Consider the following 20,000-nt stretch of genomic DNA (forward strand, 5'->3'; position numbering starts at 1 on the left):
AACTTAGAAAGCAAACATTGCCAACTGCAAAATATGTAAAATGAAGCCAGCAAGATGGCTCAGCCCGTAAAAGCACTTACAGCTCAGGCCTGAGTTCAGTTCCTAGATTCCATGTAAACGTAGAGAAAAAACATTCCACAAAGTTGCCCTCTGCCCTCCACATACAAGCCATGGCTGCACACACATCAGACATTCATGCATATACAAACAAACATATACACACAATAATAAATCAATTTATTATTAATCACAAATTAATAATAAATTAAATACATTTAAAAAGAAAAAGACGTGCTTGTCATGGTAGTACAGGCCTTCAATCCCAGCATTCTGAAGGCAGAGGCAACAAAGCCAGCCTAGTACTCATATGAATAAATAAATAAATCTTTAAAAAAAATAATTCAAAAATTCCACAATAATGACATTTATAGGTTTTAGAAATGAAAAAAAAATCAGAATCATGTTTGTCATAACATTACTAAATACAGAGCTTTCCTAGGGAGTTACTGTTCTTTATAATGAAAAACATTCAGTAAAAACCCTGCCTTTGAGACTAACCCGATGGCACATGCCTTTAATCCCAGCACTTGGAAGGCAGATATAGGTAGATGGACTTCTATGAGTTACAGGTCAACATGTCTATATAGCAAGTTCCTATCCAAGCAGAGATAGTAAGTCCTGAAGAGTGGGGAAACCCTGCCTCAACACCCTATATATAAACACATCACATGTACTCACACAAAGAATAAACTAAATTAAAAAATAATAATTACTGTTTTTCCCCCAGAATTTTTTGAAGTATTAACCTTTGCCAGGCATGGTGGCTCGTAACTTTAACCCAGCACTGGGGAAGCAAAGGCAATAACTTCAAGGCAATCCAGGGCTATGTAGTGAGACTCTGTCTCAAAAGCAAAACAAGAAAAATTACTAACTTTTTTTTAATTCAGAAAGTACACTACAAAGGGTATATACCCTTCCAAATATTTTTCTATACACAAAATCACACAAGTTTGAGCCTGTGTACTTTTTATAGGATAAAGTCAGCACTAAACTTACAACTTCACAGCTCCTGAAAAGGTTTTCCTCAAGCCAACAAAACAGCAGGCAACCTCCCACATTGGTTCACACAGCTTAATCTCTTTGTCTTGATTAAAAACTGTACAGTAGGGGTCAGAGGTATAGTTCAAGTGGTTAAGAACTTGCTAAAATGTGAGGCCTTGGGTACATCCCCATAAGTAGAGGAGAAACTGCAAAGTAAAACCACAGCTTGTAAGCAGGTTCAGGTAAATCATATCCTTAATCACCTAGCTTGAGCGATCCCTAAATCCCATTCCTGCGTTCCCAGATGCTTGTTGAGCATGTCTATCCTCTCTGCTTTCACACTCCTCTGCAGTGACGAAGACTTCTTCCCTCTCTGCCACGTCTCCAGCAAGCTGCCCTTGCCTCTGCTATGACACTGCAACAGCAGCACAGAGATCACTGGATCTCTTCATACTCTTCATCTTGGTGGTTTTTCTAAAATAGCCCTCATTAAATTACAGGTGGATCACCCTGAGTTCTAGACCAGCTGGGGCTGTAAAACAACACTTAGGATGCAGGAGGAAGATCAGGAGTTCAGGACCTGGCCTCACCTCTAGATCATCTCAAAACAACATGACTGCAACAAGAACTACAAGTTTTTACTGACCATCTTTTCTCCAAGGCCTTAAGAATCAGCTATCACTCAGGATCTAACCATGACTCTGTGGCGCATTTGAAATGCCTTGATAACCCTGACAGCTTGATACCACTCCCTATATAAAACCTTTGCCTCTATTCTCCAGGAAAACACTCTTAACTCTGAAATAAATGTATTCCTTGCTCTCCCAAACAGTCTCACTTTCTTATCACTCTACTTGGCTAAACCTCACCAACCATTCAGGCTTTAATTCAAATACTACTTCCTGTAAACCTTCCAGGACTCCATTTGGCTGGTGACTCTTCTCTTGCAGAGTTAACTGTTCATGATATTTTAGCATGTTCTGTAAGTGAGTGGCATGTGCCAAAAGAAAAAAGCTAAAATGTCAGCACAGTCAGATGTGGTAGAACATGCCTGTAATCCTAGAAGTTGAGAGGCAGAGGCAGGAGGCACATGACAACTTCAAGTCCAGCCTGGTCTATATATCAAATTTCAAGCCAATTACTGATACAGTAATAGTCATTTTAAAAAAAAAAAAAAAAGTGAGCAAGGGTCAGAAAGATGGCTCAACCAGTAAAGGCACCTGCCTCAAAACTTGGCTATCTGAATTTGATTTGATTTTGATTTTGATTTCATTTGATTTGACTTGATTTTAAGAACCAAGAACTGATTCCTCCAAGTTGTACTGAGACCTTTGTGTGTGTGTGTGTGTACGTATGTTCACACACACACATGCATACAAATTAATCCAATTAATGTATTAATGTTAACCCACAAGGAAAGAACTGTCTTAATTATTATAAAAAGTAATGAAGTAATTAGAGGGGCTGGAGAGTTAGCTCAGCAGCTAAGAATACTTGTTGCTCTGCAAAGGACTAGAGTTTGGTTGCCAGCACTTACATGGTAACTCACAACAATCTATTAACTCCAGTTCCAGAGGATCTGATGCCTTCTTCTGACCTCCTCAGGCTCAGACCAGCATGCATGTGGTGTAAACATACATGCAATCAAAACACTCATCCACATAAAATAAAAATATAAAAAAATGTAAAAAATAGTTTCTTATTTAAAAGTAAACAGAAAACCTATGTCATCTCAAACTGTGTGTTTTATATAGCTCCTGCTACCTATAGCAGCAACAGAAGCAAGATGAAACATCCTTTACATGAAGCCTTTCCTAACATATTAAAACAGAAGAGCTGTATCATTCTTGTTTTTCTAACCTGTGCTCTTAAGTCTTTCATATTCTGCAAGAAATTTAAAAGTCTAATTTCAGGATGTAGAGATGGCTCATACTGAGAGAACCTGCTTCTCTTGCAGAAGACAGAGGCAGATAGATCTCAGAGAATTCAAGCCCAGACTGGGCTAGACAGTGAGTTTCAGGCCAGCCAGGGATAAATAGTGAAACCCTAGCTCAAAAGATTAATTAATTTAAAGTAAAATTTAAAAATATTTTTAAAATACTTCAGATTCATCAGGAGGCTATAGCACACACCTTGGGAGGCAAAGGCAGGCAAATCTCTGAGTTCAAGGGCAGCCTGGTCTACAGAGCAAGTTCCAGGACAGCCAGGGCTACACAGAGAAATTCTTCTCAAAAAAATAAACACACACACACTTCGAATTCCAAATTCATGATTGGTTTTCCTGCTAAATATTTCAAAACCACTACCAGAACATGTTGATATATAAGCCCATCATTAAAAAAAAATCATACTTGATAACTTTTTAAAACATATCTTGCCAAGAAGTTTTAAAAATAGTTACTGGGTATAAACGTGATAAAGAAAATATTATAAGAGAAGGAAAGGATTAATCGGCTTGCTAAAAGCAACACAGCGAAATATTGGCTAAACGCACTTTCCATCTAACCAGAACCGACATGGTAGGCCAGCCTATTCCCAAGTTTGTCCTCTGACCTCTACAAATACACTGAGGAATACATGAGTCCATATACACACACATGTGTGCACACACATATAAATAAATGCAAATGTAAAAAATAAATTTAAATAGGGAAACACGTCTATTAGAAAGTTTATTCTGTGGTATCAACTTGTTGCCTAAGAGAGTCACAGATAAAAGCCAAAATATGAGACCCTCTCAAGGGCACCACAAACCTCTCCATCAGGAAAGCATGCACAGAAAGCTTCTAGTGCTCTGTGGGGTTGTTTGTTTGCTTGCTTGCTTGCTTGCTTGCTTTTTGTTTTTGTTCTTTTGAGACAGGGTTTCTCTGTGTAGCCCTGGCTATCCTGGAATTCACTCTGTAGATCAGGCTGGCCTCAAACTCAGAAATCTGCCTGCCTCTGCCTCCCAAGTGCCGGGACTAAAGGCGTGCACCACCATTCCATTTCTTTCTCTCTCTCTCTCTCTCTCTCTCTCTCTCTCTCTCTCTCTCTCTCTCTCTCTCTCTCTCTCACACACACTCACACACACACACACACACACACAAAGGGTTTCATTGTGTAACTCTAGTTGGCCTGGAACTTTATTATGTAGACTACACCTATCTAGGACCTGCCTTGTCTCCCAAGTGCTAGGATCAAAGGGTATACCACCACAATCAACTAAAGATATTATATGTATGAGTATAATTTTATATATTACTTATATATTATATAAATATTTATTATATAAATATTTATATTTATATATTATATAATTTATTTTTATATATTATTTATATATGAGTATAATGTATATATTTGCCTAAATATATGTATGTGCATTTTATAAACTGCCCAACATGGATGTGGGAAGCAAATCCATGAACAGTAAGTACTCTTAACCACAGAGTCATCTCTCCAGTGCAATCTAGTGTTCTTTATTCCTAAAGACTGACCATATTTATTTTGGAAGGTCAATGAAGTTCCATGAACATTCCTTAGTTATAAGCTTACATTGACTTAAAGGATATAAAGGCTGAACAGCCACTATCTACTCAAAAACCTGTGGCCCAGAGAATAACCTCAAATTTTACAAAACAGAAAGCAAGTAAAGCAGTGTGTCTTATATATAATCTTGCAAGTTGACTACACATTGCATCACAGAATTAAGTAAGAAAAAATGTAATAAGTCATTTAAGAATGAAAAAGTAAACTATATAGCTACTTTTAAATTTGCATGGATATCTGTTTACATTAACTTAATATATATTAACAACCAATGTGACTAAAAACACCATATTCTCAAATATTACAAATTCCTAGAAATAAGCCAACAGTAAACTATAGTGTGACCAAGTTGAGGACAATCTCCCCAACAGGAAAGAGAAGCTGACAATCCTAGACCCAGTTTTTAATTAAAACACTTTAGTGCATCCTATGGACCAAAGATTAGGTAGGTAGGCAGGTGGGTGAATGGATAGATGGATAGATATTCGATAGAATATATATAATATATAATTTCCACTTATCTGCTAGCTTAAAAGTATTAAAAATTAAGAATTATTGTTTGCTTAGCATGGCTGTGCAGACCTACAATGCCTGCTCTGGGAGGCTAAGGAAAAATATTGAAATGCAAGGCCAGCTCAAGCTACATATTGAGTTCAAGGTCAGCCTGGGATATGTAATAGGCCTAATCTCAAAAAAATAAGAAGGAAGGAGGGAGAAAGGGAGAGTAGGAGGGAAAGTAAAGGGTAGGACAGGATAGCTAAGACAAAGAAATGCTATCATAAATATTACATACTTGCATTATCTCAAAAGGAATGAATAGTGATCTGGGGAGACTTTTTATGCAACTGTACATACAGTAGTGAGGATCAGTTGTCTATCACTTATTTCAAGTTGGAAAGTAGGAGAAATTTTGTTAGAGAAAGAGTCTTACAAATACAAAGTAACAACAGTTACCAGCTGCATTGCGAGACACCATCCATTGTTTCTATTTTCTGTAACAATAACACTCAAGCTGTCTATCCAATAACAGTAATTGCTCTCTGAAAAATGATTCAGGGGACAAATGTGACTCGATAAGGATTGAAGGCAGTATCTCAGAAATCCTGTCCCTGCCACCTGCTGCTTCAACACTTACTATCCCTGACATCAACTCTGATGACATAACAAATATGGCAGAACACTTCCTGGGCTTCACACTAAAGTCAAGTGTGGTAGTTAACACCACTTAATCCCAGCACAAAGTCATGCATGTCTGTAACATCCAAAGCCAGCCTGGTCTACAAAGTGGGTTCAGGACCACAGTAAAACCCTCGTTTTTTTTTTTTGTTTGTTTTGTTTTTTTTTTTCCTTTCTTTTTCAAGACAGGGTTTTCTCTGTGTATTTCTGGCTGTCCTGAAACTCACTCTGTAGACCAGGCTGGCCTTGAACTCAGAAATCCACCTACGTCTCCCTCCCAAGTGCTGGGACTAAAGGCGTGTGCCATCACTGGCAGCAAAACCCTTGTCTAAAAACAAACAAACAAACAAACAAACAAAACCAAAAACAAACACTTCAGGAAAAATTTCTTTTAACATGAACAGAATTAGACCTGGGCCCTATACTGTTTTACCAGGGGGCAAAAACAGTGCCTTAAGTAAGGATTATGAGCACTCAAAATAACTAAATGGTCAGAGTCTTTGCAGTTAAGAAGAAACTTCAGACAAATGTAAATTTCACTGTGACTTACATTTGACATTTGTACAACAGGAAATTCCTGTGTGTGTGTGCGTGTATGCGTGTGTGCGCGCGCATTTTAAATTCTGCGTCAAAAAAGTAATGCCTTTAGTACAAAATATTTGCTTTTAGATAGTTAATATAAATTTAATATAATTAGTTAATGTAAAACCCATTAACTGCATAGCCTATGCCTTTTAAATGTGATAAAAAAGAATTCAGCTAGCCAAAGCTATAAATACTTGTTTACTTAATTATAAAAAATTCAAACACAATGGCATGGCATGGAAGTGTACCCATCTTTAATCCCAGCACTGGGAAGGCAGAGGCAGGCAGATCTCCATGAGTTCTTTGATTTCAAGGCCGGCCTGGTCTACAGAGCAAGTACCAGGCCAGCCAGAGCTACATAGAGATCTTGTCTCAAACAAACAAACACATTAGCTCTCGTTTCTTCAGTACACTCACTCTTTGCAATTCCACACTATTCATTTACTGCAAACCTAAATCACATTAGTTACACATCAGTTTCACTTTCAGGGTCTTCACTAACTACAGGCTCTTTTCCTCCTGGATCCTAATATGGTGTAGAGATACACAATCAAAAAACTCTTTGCTTTCCATTTTACACATTAGTTTCCATTTACATGTTTCAAATACAATTAGAGATCCCACTCCCTTCAAAAGATATCTAATTTTAAGGAATTTAAAAGATGCCAATTACCACTACATTTTACTCCCTGTAAAGAATTGTGTTGCTTTTCAAATCAAAAAGAAAAAAATCTAATACAGAATTGACCTAAACATTTCTCAAAGTGTTCTTAGACTATACTGTCATTCTCTAGGAAAATGTTCAACTTCTCAAAAGCCCATTTATTTTCTCCATTAATAATAGTGCTATGAATTAAAAAGTGGCAATAACTTAAGTCAACCTTTCTTCCAGTTCAAAGGAGTTGCACTAATACACCTTAACTCATCTCAATGGGGAAGCACACTGAGTGTGCTCATGCATTTGCAAGTGCATGACCCTAACAATCCAAAACAAAAAACAAAAAAACAAACAAACAAAAAAAAAAAACCAAAAAAAAAAAAAAAAAAAAAAAAAAAAAAAAAAAAAAAACGAGCACTGGTATGTCTACTCTTTCTAAAGAGAAGAATTAAATGCAAATATAAAACATATACTTACCTCAAATAAGTATAATAAGATTTTTTTTTATGTGTTTTGTTTTTTTCAAGACAGGGGTTGTCGCCAGGCAGTGGTGGCGCGCGCCTTTAGTCCCAGCACTTGGAGGCAGAGGCAGGCGGATTTCTGAGTTCAAGGCCAGCCTGGTCTTCAGAGTGAGTTCCAAGACAGCCAGGGCTACACAGAGAAATCTTGTCTCAAAAAAAAAAAAAAAAAAAAAAAAAGGCAGGGGTTGTCTGTGTGGCCCTGGCTGTCCTGGAACTCCCTCTGTAGCACAATTGGCCTTGAACTCCACCTGCCTCTGCCTCCTGAGTGCTAAGCTTCAAAAAGGTCTTACAGGCCTGTGCCATCATCAACCCTCTTATGAGATGCAGATGTTTTTCAGTGAAAGGGGAAGGAATCAAAGTAAGCCTCTAACATGGTTTAATCCCGTGTTGCTTTTTAGAACAGTATTTATGTTAATCTGACCAAGTCCAAAATTAGTCAAAACTCCACATTACGTCTCCAAATCTAAGTCAAGACAGGCATAATGTTATTTTGTGCAGAACATCACCTTACAATGTAACAGACAAAATAAACTCGTAACTCTGTATCACAAAAATACCTAATGTAATAATGTATACATCCTCTGTACAGTCTCTCTCAAGATTTTTCACAGCTAGGTCAGAGCTGGCAGGCAATAAAATATGGAGGCAACTAAAGGCCCTGGGACATTTAGTAGTAAAAAGAGAGCAAACCCCCCCAAAAGGGTACGCTGTGTCAAAAGCTTAGTGGGTACCCGAAGCCCAGCCTGTTTGTTATGGCTCAGTTTTTTTGCTGCACTCACCAGAAACAACAAATGAGTGAAGGTAAACCAAACAGCCTATCCATAAATGCACTGGCTTCTTCCTGCAGGTCCCAGCGCACCCTTCCATCGCCAACAGTTCAATGAGAATATCATACAATGAAATGAGTAAGCAACACACGCCATTCTGCAACTTTGAAAGACGGTCACCAATCTTCCGCAGCACCCCGAAGAACCACAATAGCTGAGCAACTAACTCATTGGCACTAAAACGGTTTCCTTAATTTTCAGGCCAGGTTGCCGAATAACCACTTTTTAAGACAACACTTCTTGCCCAGCTCACCCCCTTGCAGTCCTCACGTACGCTCAAAAACAATCGAAAGCCATTCCCTGCCCAGCTGGAGTTGAAGTTACTCGTCCAGCGACGTTTAAAGCTGTCTCCCCTAAACAAAGTGCTCTGGGCCGTCAGCGCCGCGGAACTCGGCCGCGTTCCCGAAACTCCGGCTCGCCCGCTCCCACCTGGGCCCGTGCGATCCCGGGAGCCGGCTGCGGAGCGGAGCGGTGCGGTTCGGGGCGGTGGGGGATGGGGAGGACTGGCTCGAATGGCTTCCTAATGTATCATTAAGAAGCAAAAGCACCGGTCTGGGAGCAAGAAAAGTTAAAGAAGCCGCGAGCTGACAAAGAGCGCCGGCCGCCGCACCGGGACCACCCGGCCGCGGCGTTTGACAGCTCGGTCCCTGGCGCCCACAGCTTTGTGGCTCCGAGCGGCCGGGCCGGCAGCGGGCTGGGCGTGCTCGGCGGGGCGTGTGCGGACGCTGGGCTAGGCCCTGGGGAAGCCGCCGGGCGGTTCTCCCAGAAGCGAGGCCGAACTCCAAAGTAAAGTGCGCGGCGCGGCCGGCGGGACCTGCGCGGGCGCCGCCGAACCGGGCCGCGCCTGGGCCGCCCCGCCCCCACCGGGCCGGGGGCCTGACAGCTCCGGGCCGCGCCGCCGCTGGCTGCCCGCCTGGCTCCCTCGCGCTCAACTTACTTCTTTCTGGCTCTCTGGAAAGGGGAAGCGCCATCTTTGCGAGGCCGGCCCCGAGGTCTTTTGTCTGCGGCTGCGGGGCTCGGGGCCGGGGCTCCGGGCTCCTCGGGGGGTGCTGGCGGCGGCTGCTGCTGCTCCGCGCTCCGGTCCTCCTCCGACGACATCCTAGTCACCAGGAAAGACACATGGATCCCCGTCCTCCTCCTGGGGGGCTCCTCCCGCCGCAGCGGCCGCAGCCGCCGCCGCTGCTGCTGCTCGAGTTGCTCCTCCCCGGCTCAGCCTCTCGCATTTCCCGCAGCCCCGGGAGCAGCAGCAGCAGCAGCAGCAGCAGGTACCGGGAGAGGCGGCAACATGGAGCTAGCAGGACACGCACTCACACACATCGGCGCGGGCGCGCGCACTCGGCGCGCAGGGGCCGGCGGGGGGCGGCGGGCAAGCGGGCGGGGCGGGCGGGGCCGGCCGCGCGGGGCGGGGCGCCGCGGCCAAGGATGGGGCTGGCGGGGCCGGGCCGGAGGGCGGCGCCGTGCGGGGCGGGGCGGGGCGCGACGCGAGGGGCGCGGGCCGGGGGCGGCCGCGGGGGTCTCCGCCCGGCCCCTCCCCCAGGCCGCCCGCGGCGGGAGTAGAAAGGGCGGCGGAGGGGGCGGCGGGGCGGGGCGGGGCGGGGCGGGGACAGCCACCCCTCCCCCGCGCCGTCAGCCCGTCAGGCCCACGCCGCGGCGAAGTTTTGACAGCTGCTCCAGTTGTTGTGGTGGGTTCCGGGGTGGTGCGAGCGCCGGCCCCTCAGTCGCGCGCCGGCGATCGCTCCCTCGCACACTGCTCGCTCTCGGCGTTCCCTACGGCTAGCTCCCTCGCGCCCGGCTCTCTCTGGCGGCTAGCTCTCTCTGCTCCCTACGGCTTGGCCCGCTCTCCCGGCGGCGACGGCTCCCTCACGCTCGGGATCGCTCCCTCACGCTAGCTTTCGGCTCCATCAAGCTTGGCTCCCTCACGCTGGGCTTCCTCTCGCTCGCTCGCTCCCTCGCGAACGCTCCCTCGCGCTCGATTTCTCTCCTGGGGCAGCAAAGGTGGAAGTTTTGCGGCTGTGCGTTCACCATACAAACAACACACGCACACGGCACTGGCCGTCGCGCGAGGCCCGCACCCGGGTCCCCCGGGGCGACCCGCACCACAGACCTCTCAAACTCGCCGCCGGCTCGCCCACACACAGGCGCCTCCCGCCCCCGCCCCCTGAGCGCTGCTGCCACTCACGGGGCTGGCTCCGCGCATGCGCCCCGCGCTACCGGGCCGCCGCCGCTGACCTCACCGCCCCTCCCCCGCCCGCTCTGACGCGGCGGCGGCTGCAACTCCGGCTCTGGCAGGCGCTAAGCTGCGGACCGGGTAACCGGGATCAGGGTCCGGCCTGGCCAGGGCGGGGAGCGGTGTAAACACTCCGGAGCGTGCACCCGCGTGCGGTGCGCGCACGTGCGTCCGCGACCCCCTACGGGCGTGGGCCGGCCCGGGCCTCGCGGAATCCCACGTAGGTTTCCCCGGTGCGGCGCAACCATGGCAGGACAGCTGTGGATCCTGACTCCAGCTGTAGTGTCTCCGTTCGACGTCATGTTTTAAACACTGTGAGCCTCGGAGACTGCTGGCAGGTTGAGTGGAAGAAAATGTCTCTACGCGGACAGAGATGCATCAGCGTGAACGTTGTGTGTGCTCAAGATATAAAAATGGAAATACTGCTAAGCTGTTTGCCATTTAAAAAAAAAAAAAAAGATGATTTCTTAAACATGGGGCCAGAATTCGATAGGACGCCGGGCTGCTCCGCGCTTCCTTTGCACTATGGATTGAGAAATAGTAGCGATGGGGAAAACAGATCTGTGGAGCATCGTGGAAGGCTTAGAGTAGCATGTCACTCGCTGAGCCTGGAATCCGAGCGCACTTTGCGATCAGTTCTTTCCATTCTCAACAGTTTCAATACTGTGGGGGAGGAGGGGGGACACTTGTTTCTAGAGATCCCGTTCACCTTTCCTGCCACCCAATAGCTAGGTTATTAACATTAAACTGAGCTTCGCATCTGGATCAAACTTTGATAGTCTAGCACCATATTACAGCTGTAAGCATGGTTTATTTTATTTGTCTGTATTTGTTTATTTATTTGTTTATTTGCAATGGCTGAAATTTAGTCGTTGAGGCATTTGAATTCCTTCAGGGTTTAATCCCTGCAGGCCTTTTCAGCTTTATTATATGTACAGTCAAAGGAAGCTTGGAGAAGGGGAAAAAGCTGCCATAATAAAGGTAAGCTACAAAGCAAGTCCCAGGATAGCCAAGACTACAAAGAAAAAAAATAGCAGAAGCCTCCAAAATATGGATGCTTTGCACAGCATAGTTCCTATTTTTTGATAACATGAAATATTCTACATCGTTTCTGGTATGTCATTTCTAATTTTACATGTATCAGATATAAATATTATTTTAGGAGAAAAGGAAAATTTTTATTAAATGAATTTTAAAAATACAAGATTTAGCCAGGCAGTTGCACACATGCCTTTAATCCCAGTACTTAGGAGGCAAAGGCAGGCAGATGTCTAAGTCTGAGGCCTCAGTGTAAACCATCAGAAAGACTTGAGGGAAGCTAGATGTAGTGATACCCATACAATGTTTCTGAACAATTGAGCCAGGTATAATAATGCATGCCTCTAATCCTAAGGCAGAGACAGTCAGATCTCTGTGAATTTGAGGCCAGTCCAGGTTACATAGTGAAACCCTGTCTCGAAAAGAAAAAAAAAAAATTCTAATAAATATACTTTCTTTTTTTTTCTTTTTCCTATTTCTCTTTTTGAGATTGATCTCACAGAACTCAAACCATAGGACATGTATGTACGTACCATCATGCCTGTCCTAACAATACATTAGTAAAATATGTACTATGTTTAAAATGTAGCAGATATGAAATACCATAGCAGCCACCTCTAAAGCACTGCTTTACAAAGGTCCTTTCATTTCTATACCATGTTTTTCTAAAATATTGAAATCTTTCATGGCATAGCTAGTACTCTCATAATCACATATAAATAAATATGTACATATATTTTTTATGTGGAGAAAATACACTACTGGCAACACAGAAAACAACATCTCAGGAAACAATAAGCAGGAGTGATTCTCCTCCAAGAGTCTAGCAGAGCAGGGACTCTATACAAATTCATAGCCAGATCCCTTCTTCCCAACTGATGATCCATAGATGCCACTGTGTGTCTCTGGTAAAGTGCAATTCATTTTGCTTTTAGTGACTATGAAAGCATCCATACGGCTCTCTACAGGTCCACTATGACTGCTGCCCTGTTTTTCCTTGAAAGTTGAGTCTTAAGTTCCTTGGGGTTGTTTATCCTAGGCTTGTTTGCTTTACAATCAGTGCTGAGGATTAGACCAAGGACTTTGTGCATGTTAGGCAACTGTTTACCACTGAGCTTATATCTCTTTGTACTGATACTCTTACTGTTAACGTTGCACTTTCCTGGGGATGTAGTTCAATGGCAGAACCCTTACATAACATGTACCAAGATACATTATATGTATTACTTTGCATAAGAGATGTCAGTATGTGTTGGAAGTCTTAAGGGGGAAAGCATTAGAAAATAGAACACGTTGTCAAAGGGGGATGGGCCTGAGACATTGCTCAGTGGTTAAGAGCACTGGCTATTCTTTCAGAGCAATGGAGTGTGTGATCCACCATCCATATGGCAGCTCACAACTGTCTTCAACTCTAGATCTATGGGCTCCAATGCCCTCTTTTGACCTCTGAGGGCACTAAGCATACCTTTGGTACACAGACATGCAAGTAGTCAAACACTTACATGCACAAAATTTAAAAATTTATAATATTTTTTGTTCATGTGGGTGTGTAGTCTTAGAGTTTAACTTCTGTGAACAGACACCATGACCAAGGCAAGGCAAGTCTTATAAAGGACAATATTGAATTGGGGCTGGCTTACAGGTTCAGAGGCTCAGTCCATTATCCTAAAGGCCAGGAACATGGCAGCATCCAGGAAAGTGTGGCGCAGAAGCTGAGAGTTCTGCATCTTCATCTGAAGGCTGCTAGCAGAATACTGACTTCCAGGCAGCTAGAGTGAGGGTCTTATAACTCACACCCACAGTGCCACACCTTCTAATAGTGCCACTCCCTGGGCGGAGCATATACAAACCACCACATGTAGCTCTTTTTTGTCCTTGATATGTAGACCAGATTGGCCTAGAATTCAGAGATCTACCTGCTTTTACATCCCAGAGCTGGGATTAAAGGTATGTACCACCACATGGTAAAATAGCTTGCTTCCGTTTTAGGCTTAAAAGCCATCTTATAGTAAAGACAAACTAGGTTCATGCCTGTTTATGATTAAATCACTGTTTTTCAAGAATTGGACTATGCCTCACCTATAACCTTAGCTACAAATGGTTCTGTACTGCCTGTTCCAGGAAATGACAACCATGTCTTTGTTTAAAAAGTTATAACCATCTTGCAACCCTACCTTTGTTTCATTAGGCTGTTATGCCTACCTTGCAATCCTGTCTTTGTTCCAGGAGGGGTTTTTTTGTTGTTGTTTTTGGGGTTTTTTGTTTGTTTGTTTGTTTGTTTGTTTTGGATTTTTTGAGACAGGGTTTCTCTGTATATCCCTGGCTGTCCTGGAACTCACTCTGTAGACCAGGCTGGCCTTGAACTCAGAAATCAGCCTGCCACTGCCTCCCAATCTTTAATCTGCTGGGATTAAAGGCGTGCGCCACCACTGCACAGCTTTTGACTTTTTTTCCCAGGAGGTAATTCTTACTAACTTGGTATGCTTATGTTCTGTTCTAGTAACCTCATCTATTCTACCTTGTCTTCCTCACATCCAGAGCTGACATCTTGAACCCTGCCTTATGGGGAGACAGCCCATGTATACAAATAAAAAGACTTGCTTTAATTAATTGCTTGTTTTAATTGTTTGGTCATGATGATTTGGATGGCTGGTCTTTCTCCTCTGTTCTTTAGGATTAACACACACCCAGTTTCATATAAACTTTTAAAGAGATGAGTGATCGAGTTAACCCTTATCTATAAGTTTTGAGTTTAGGGTCCTGGAGAGATAGCTCAGCTGGTAAGAGGACTGCTCTTCCAGAGGACCCAGGTTTAATTCCCAGCACCCACATGACAGCTCACAACCATCTGTAACTTCAGAATCTGACAACCTCACACAGACATACATTCAGGCAAAAAAACATCAAGGCACATAAAAATAAATAAAAGTCATTTTGTAAAAAGTTTTGAATTTATATTGTTTCATCATGTGGACAAAACCATTTTTCCTACCAAGACAAATATGAAAAGACCAGTAAGCAATTAAAAAAATATAGAGAAAAACATACAAATAGGTGAAATATTTACATCTATTATATATAAAACCATAGTTTTGGTGTGAGATTTGATGGAAGAGTAGAAGACATCCCAGCAGACAGCTCTGGCCAGGTAACCTAGAAACACTGCCAGCAAGTGCCCTACAGTAGAGGTCCTCAAGGAACAAAGAATGACTGAGACAGGAGGAGGTCCCACGGTGCTCTCCCATCCCCTCCCTCTCCCACATACTCTCCTAGGTTTATCTTCTTACAAACTCTGGAGACTGATGAATCTTCATCTTCTCCTCTTGCTGTATCTGTATCTTCTTTCTTCATAGGAAACCAGGCTTGTTGGACTAAAGCCCCTCAATGATCCTTTATGTCCTCATCTTAGTGAATAGGGTCTACAGAGCATGCTATTTCCAAAAAATAAAAATAAATAAATAAAAGGTCCGTAGGACATGACTTTTGGAACCACACCAATATAACCACCAAGCAACATCCGTCTTACCAGATCAAAATACATACTGTCAGGCGGGCTAAGGGTGTCGAGACCCTGGGTTCAGAGCCTGCACTGGCTGCTTATGTATCTTGCATACACAGTATGTAGCTAGAGAATGTGTCTAGCAGACTATCAATACACAAGCTTCAGGGGTGTCTTTGTTATTGTGGTGTTTTTGAGGTAGGATATCACATATCCCTGGCTTTCCTAAAAGCCGGTATCAACTGGCCTTAAACCCCAGCTCTTCCTACCTCTACCTCCTACGTGCTTAGTCCGAAGGCCTGCCACCCTGGACCACATCTTTTGACATGAAAAAAAAATGATGTCTGATCTATTTCTCAGAAGAACATTCCCTTCAAAATAAAATTGAGATATGGCAGTTCTACAATTATTTTCATCTATGTAGAGACAAATACAACAAAATAAAACAAAAAAACAAGTTAGAATATAAGGTAGTTAGTTAGTAGAATGCTTGCTTCAAGTCCGTGAGGCACTGGGTTTGATACCCTTCACCAAATAAATTTTCAAAAGTCTATTGGAGTCTGATTTAAGAAACTGCCTTAGGAATCAAAGACAAAGATCAGTCTTACCATTTTCTTCTGTGCTGAGCCTCACAGAGGAGACTTTGTAACAAAACTCTGTTTGTAGGGGTGGGGTGGGAAGGAGGGAGGGTCTATCATATAAATAAGGGCTGGAGAGATGGCTAAGTGTTTAAGGGCACTTGCTGCTCTTCCAGAGGACCTGAATTTGATTCTCAGGACCCTTGCCAGACAAATCGCAACCTTCCTAAGTCCGGCTCTAGGGTGTTGATACCTTTGACCTCCCTGGGCATCTGCACTCACATGCACATACCTATGTGCAAACAGACACACAGTTCACACATTTTTTTTTAAACTGTTTTGTTTTTCCTAGAGCTTTACTGCATAGCCCTGGCTGTCTTGGAACACATTCTGTAGACCAGGATGCCCTCAAATTCAGAGATCCTTCTCAGTGCTGGGATTAAAAGTATGCACACTACTGCCCAGCTAACACATAATTTAAAATAATAAAAATTAAATCTTATGAAAACAATGAGGTTCTCTGAAGACAGAAGAGCTCACAGCCCCCTAGGTTAGTGTTTGGATTCCTTCGCCTGGTACAGTACATTCCAGACAGCCCACTGCCTTCATTGGCCTGGTACAGTGTCCCCCAGAGAGCACCTCTGCCTTCCACTGTTAGGCCAGCTTTGTGCTCCTCCCCACTTGGTCAACAGCTTTTAGTCCCAGTCAGGTGAAGTGGTTCTGGCTCTCCATGTCACCCTGTGACCCTTTCCCTTTCACCTGACCAATCCCTTTTATCTCTTCTGCTGCCACTTAAGACGATGTTCGCCCTTCACCTCTTGTCTCCACGAAGACGGGACTGTTCCCGCTCTGGACGGGTATACAGCAAGGAGCCCTGGCCTTTGTCTACTCTCAGCCCGTTTTTGCCCAAGAAAGTGTGTATATCTGGCTGGCCTGGAACTCACAGTATAGACCAGACTAGCGCTGAACTCATAGAGATCCACCTGCCTCTGCCTCCTTTAGCCTCCTTTGGTTGGTTTTTGAAGCAGATGTTTCATTGTATCGAGCTTCAAACTTGAAGCTATACTGTAATGGAGGATGGCCTTGAACTCTTTTTTTTTTTTTTTTTTTTTTTTTGGTTTCTCGAGACAGAGTTTCTTTGTGTAGTCCTGGCTGTCCTGGAACTCACTCTGTAGACCAGGCTGTCCTGGAACTCAGAAATCTGCCTGCCTCTGCCTCCCAAGTGCTGGGGGCCTTGAACTCTAGATCCTCTCGATTCTATCTTGCCAGTGCTGGGATTGTAAACCTGTGCCACTCCCCAGACTACTATCTTAAGTTGCAATTTTCTCTGTGTAGCCCTGGCTGTCGTGGAACTCACTCTGTAGACCAGGCTGGCCTTGAACTCAGAAATCCACCAGCCGCCCAAGTGCTAGGACTAAAGATGTGCGCCACCACTGCCCAGCACAATTTTTTTTTTTTAAAGTCAAATATTCTAATAGTGTAATACCGTGATATACAAGTTGATACTTACATGCTGGTAAGGAAGGCAGGAAAACAGTTTAGTTAAACTCTTTGTTTTCTGTAATTAAACCATTTTCCCCCACAAGAACAGAGAAATTTGTACAGTAAAACACTGCACTTTATACATACTATGGAACTGTCAGAAATGACTTGGGGCTAGAGGGATGGCTCAGCAGTTAAGAATACTTGCTGCTCTGCCAGACACCAGAGTTCAGTTCTTACATCAGGCAACTCACAATGACTCGAATCCAATTTCAGGGGATCCAGAACCCTTTTTGGACCTCCTCTGGCACACTTGTGTATGTACATACATATATATACAAATACATAAATACAAATAAAATATTTTAAAAGAAAATACCTTGGATTCACTGCCCTTTGAGATAGATAGATAGATAGATAGATAGATAGATAGATAGATAGATAGATAGATTGATTTTGGTTTTTCGAGACAGGGTTTCTCTGTATAGTCCTGGCTGTCCTGGAACTCACTCTATAGACCAGGCTGTCCTCGAACTCAGAAATCCGCCTGCCTCTGCCTCCCAAGTGCTGGGATTAAAGGCGTGCGCCACCACCGCCCGGCGATATTTTTTTAATATTTCTTTTTAATTTAAAAAAAAAATTGTACTGGTCGGTTGTGGTGCACTCCTTTAATCCAGTCCTCAGGGGGTGGAGGCAGGCAGATCTCTGTAAGTCCAAGACCAGCCTAGTCTACAGAGTGAGTTCCAGGACAACAAAATCTACACAGAGAAATCCTGTTTTGAAGAAAAACATATGAGTGTGAAATTTTGCCTGCAAAAGCCAAAAGAATGGATCAGATGGTTTGGGACTGAACTTAGAGATGTCTGCGAGCTGCTATGCAGGTGCTGAGAACTGAACCCAAGCTTTCTGGAAGAGTAGCCAGTGCTTTTAACTGCTGAGCCATCTCTCCACACCCAAATCTTTGGTGTTTGTTTGCTTGCTTGCTTTTGGTTTTGTTTTTTGAGACAGGTCTCTCTATGTAGTCCTGACTGTCCTGCAACTTGCTGGGCCTCCAGCTCACAAAGATCCTACTGCCTCTGCCTCCTGAGTGCTGGAATTAAAGTCATATGCCAACACTCCTGGCCATGATTTTAAAAAAATCAATAAAATCAGACAGAACTAATCTTGGTTCTTATATAAGAGTTAATTTACTTTATGTGTCTGTGTGTTTGGCCTACATGCATGTATGTGCTCTGTGTGGGTACCTAAGGAGATCAGAAGAGGGCATGGGATCCCATGGAAAGGTTGTGAGCTGCCATGTAGATGCTGGGAAATGAACTCAGGTCTTCAAGAAGAGCAGTCAGTGCTTTCTGCTGAACCAACTCTCTGCCCATCCCCCCTTTGATCTTCAGTTGTTACAGTTCAGAAACCTTTTACTCTTGCCATGTTCAGTTATATGATCCCATGCAGAGGACACAATCCACAGTTTTAAGAAGCTGAGGTCTGAAGAGAGTAGGATGGCTCAATGGGTCAAGGGACTTGTTTGATCTTTAAACTAACAGGCAATTCATCTAACTTGTTTGATCTTTAATCTAACAGGCAATTCATTATTGCCTCAGTAACATTCAGGAAGCTGTGTACCTGGTGTCACAAACTTTCAGAAGCCTGTTGCTAGTAGACTCTCCAAAATCATAAGTTCACACACCTGAAATTCCAGATCTTATGAGGCTGAGGCAGAGGAGTTTTAATCTCTAGGCCAGCCTGGACTACACAGGGAGTATGAGGCCAGCCTGTGCCACACAGGAAATAGTAAAAAGCACTTGTTTAAAAAGAAAAAAAAGCTGGGCAGTGGTGGCACACGCCTTTAATCCCAGCGCTTGGGAGGCAGAGGCAGGCAGATTTCTGAGTTCAAGGCCAGCCTGGTCTACAAAGTGAGTTCCAGGACAGCCAGGGCTATACAGAGAAACCCTGTCTCGGAAAAACAAAACAAAACAAAACAAAACAAAACAAAAAAAAAAAACAAAAAAAAAAAACAAAAAAAAAAAAGAGAGAGAGAGAGAGAGAGAGAAAGGCTTTCTTTAAAGAAAGAAAGAAAGAAAAAGGGCAGGCATAGGAGGTACGCATCTATAATTACACAGGAGGGAAGAAGAGGCAAGTGGATCTAGGTGAGCTTAAAGATCAAACATTGAGCATACATGCACACACCTACAATCCAGCACTTTGGAGTTGGAGGCAAGAGATTAGAAGTTCAAGGTTATTTTCAACTACTTAACAAACTGGAGGCCCAAGCTATATGAGAGTGTCAAAATTTAGAGAAAGAGAGAAGAGAGAAGGAAAAACTTTAAGTTTTGGGTGTTTTGTCTACCTATATATCTATGCATCACTTGTATGCCTGGTGCTCTTAGAGACCAGAAAACAGCATAGAAGCTCCTGGAACTAGAGTCAGAGACGGTTGTGAGCCACCATGTGGGTGCTGGGAACTCAGCCAGTCCTCTACTAGATCCACAAGAATCATTAACTGTCGAACCATCTGTCCAGCTCCAAGTAGGTCAGTTTGTTTGTTTGCTTGTTTATTTGATTAAAGGGGCAGCTAAGATGGGACTGGAGTGATGGCTTAGTGGTTAGGAGCATGTACTGCTTTTCCAGAGGACCTGAGTTCAATTCCCATCACCCACATCAGGCAGTGTGCAACTGCCTATAACTCAGCTCCAGAGGACCTGACACTGTTGACCTACAGAAACGCTCGTATTCACATTCACATATACATAACTTTAAAAAAAGAACAAACATATATTTTTAGAGAGAAAGGGAATCAAAATAGTTGCCCATGGGCCAGCAAGATGGCTCAGTAGTAGGTAAGG

The 20,000-nt window shown here is 43.6% G+C and overlaps 1 protein-coding gene across 15 annotated transcripts in view; it reads right to left on the bottom strand.

Annotated features, from left to right (window-relative positions):
* Positions 1–9,695, bottom strand: part of Kmt2c (lysine methyltransferase 2C) — a 212,319-nt gene extending 202,624 nt beyond the window's left edge. For 14 of the 15 annotated variants that reach the window (XM_076913265.1, XM_076913264.1, XM_076913259.1 and 11 more), the window contains exon 1: positions 9,274–9,694. In XM_076913265.1, coding sequence (XP_076769380.1) covers positions 9,274–9,434 — 161 coding nt within the window. In that variant the 5' untranslated portion in view covers positions 9,435–9,694. Of the gene's footprint in view, positions 1–9,273 lie in introns of all 15 variants that reach the window. The other variant, XM_076913271.1, reaches the window with a different exon arrangement.
* Between the last annotated feature and the right edge of the window lie 10,305 nt (positions 9,696–20,000).

This window comes from Arvicanthis niloticus, chromosome 15, assembly GCF_011762505.2.
Source record: "Arvicanthis niloticus isolate mArvNil1 chromosome 15, mArvNil1.pat.X, whole genome shotgun sequence".
Classification (NCBI taxonomy): domain Eukaryota; kingdom Metazoa; phylum Chordata; class Mammalia; order Rodentia; family Muridae; genus Arvicanthis; species Arvicanthis niloticus.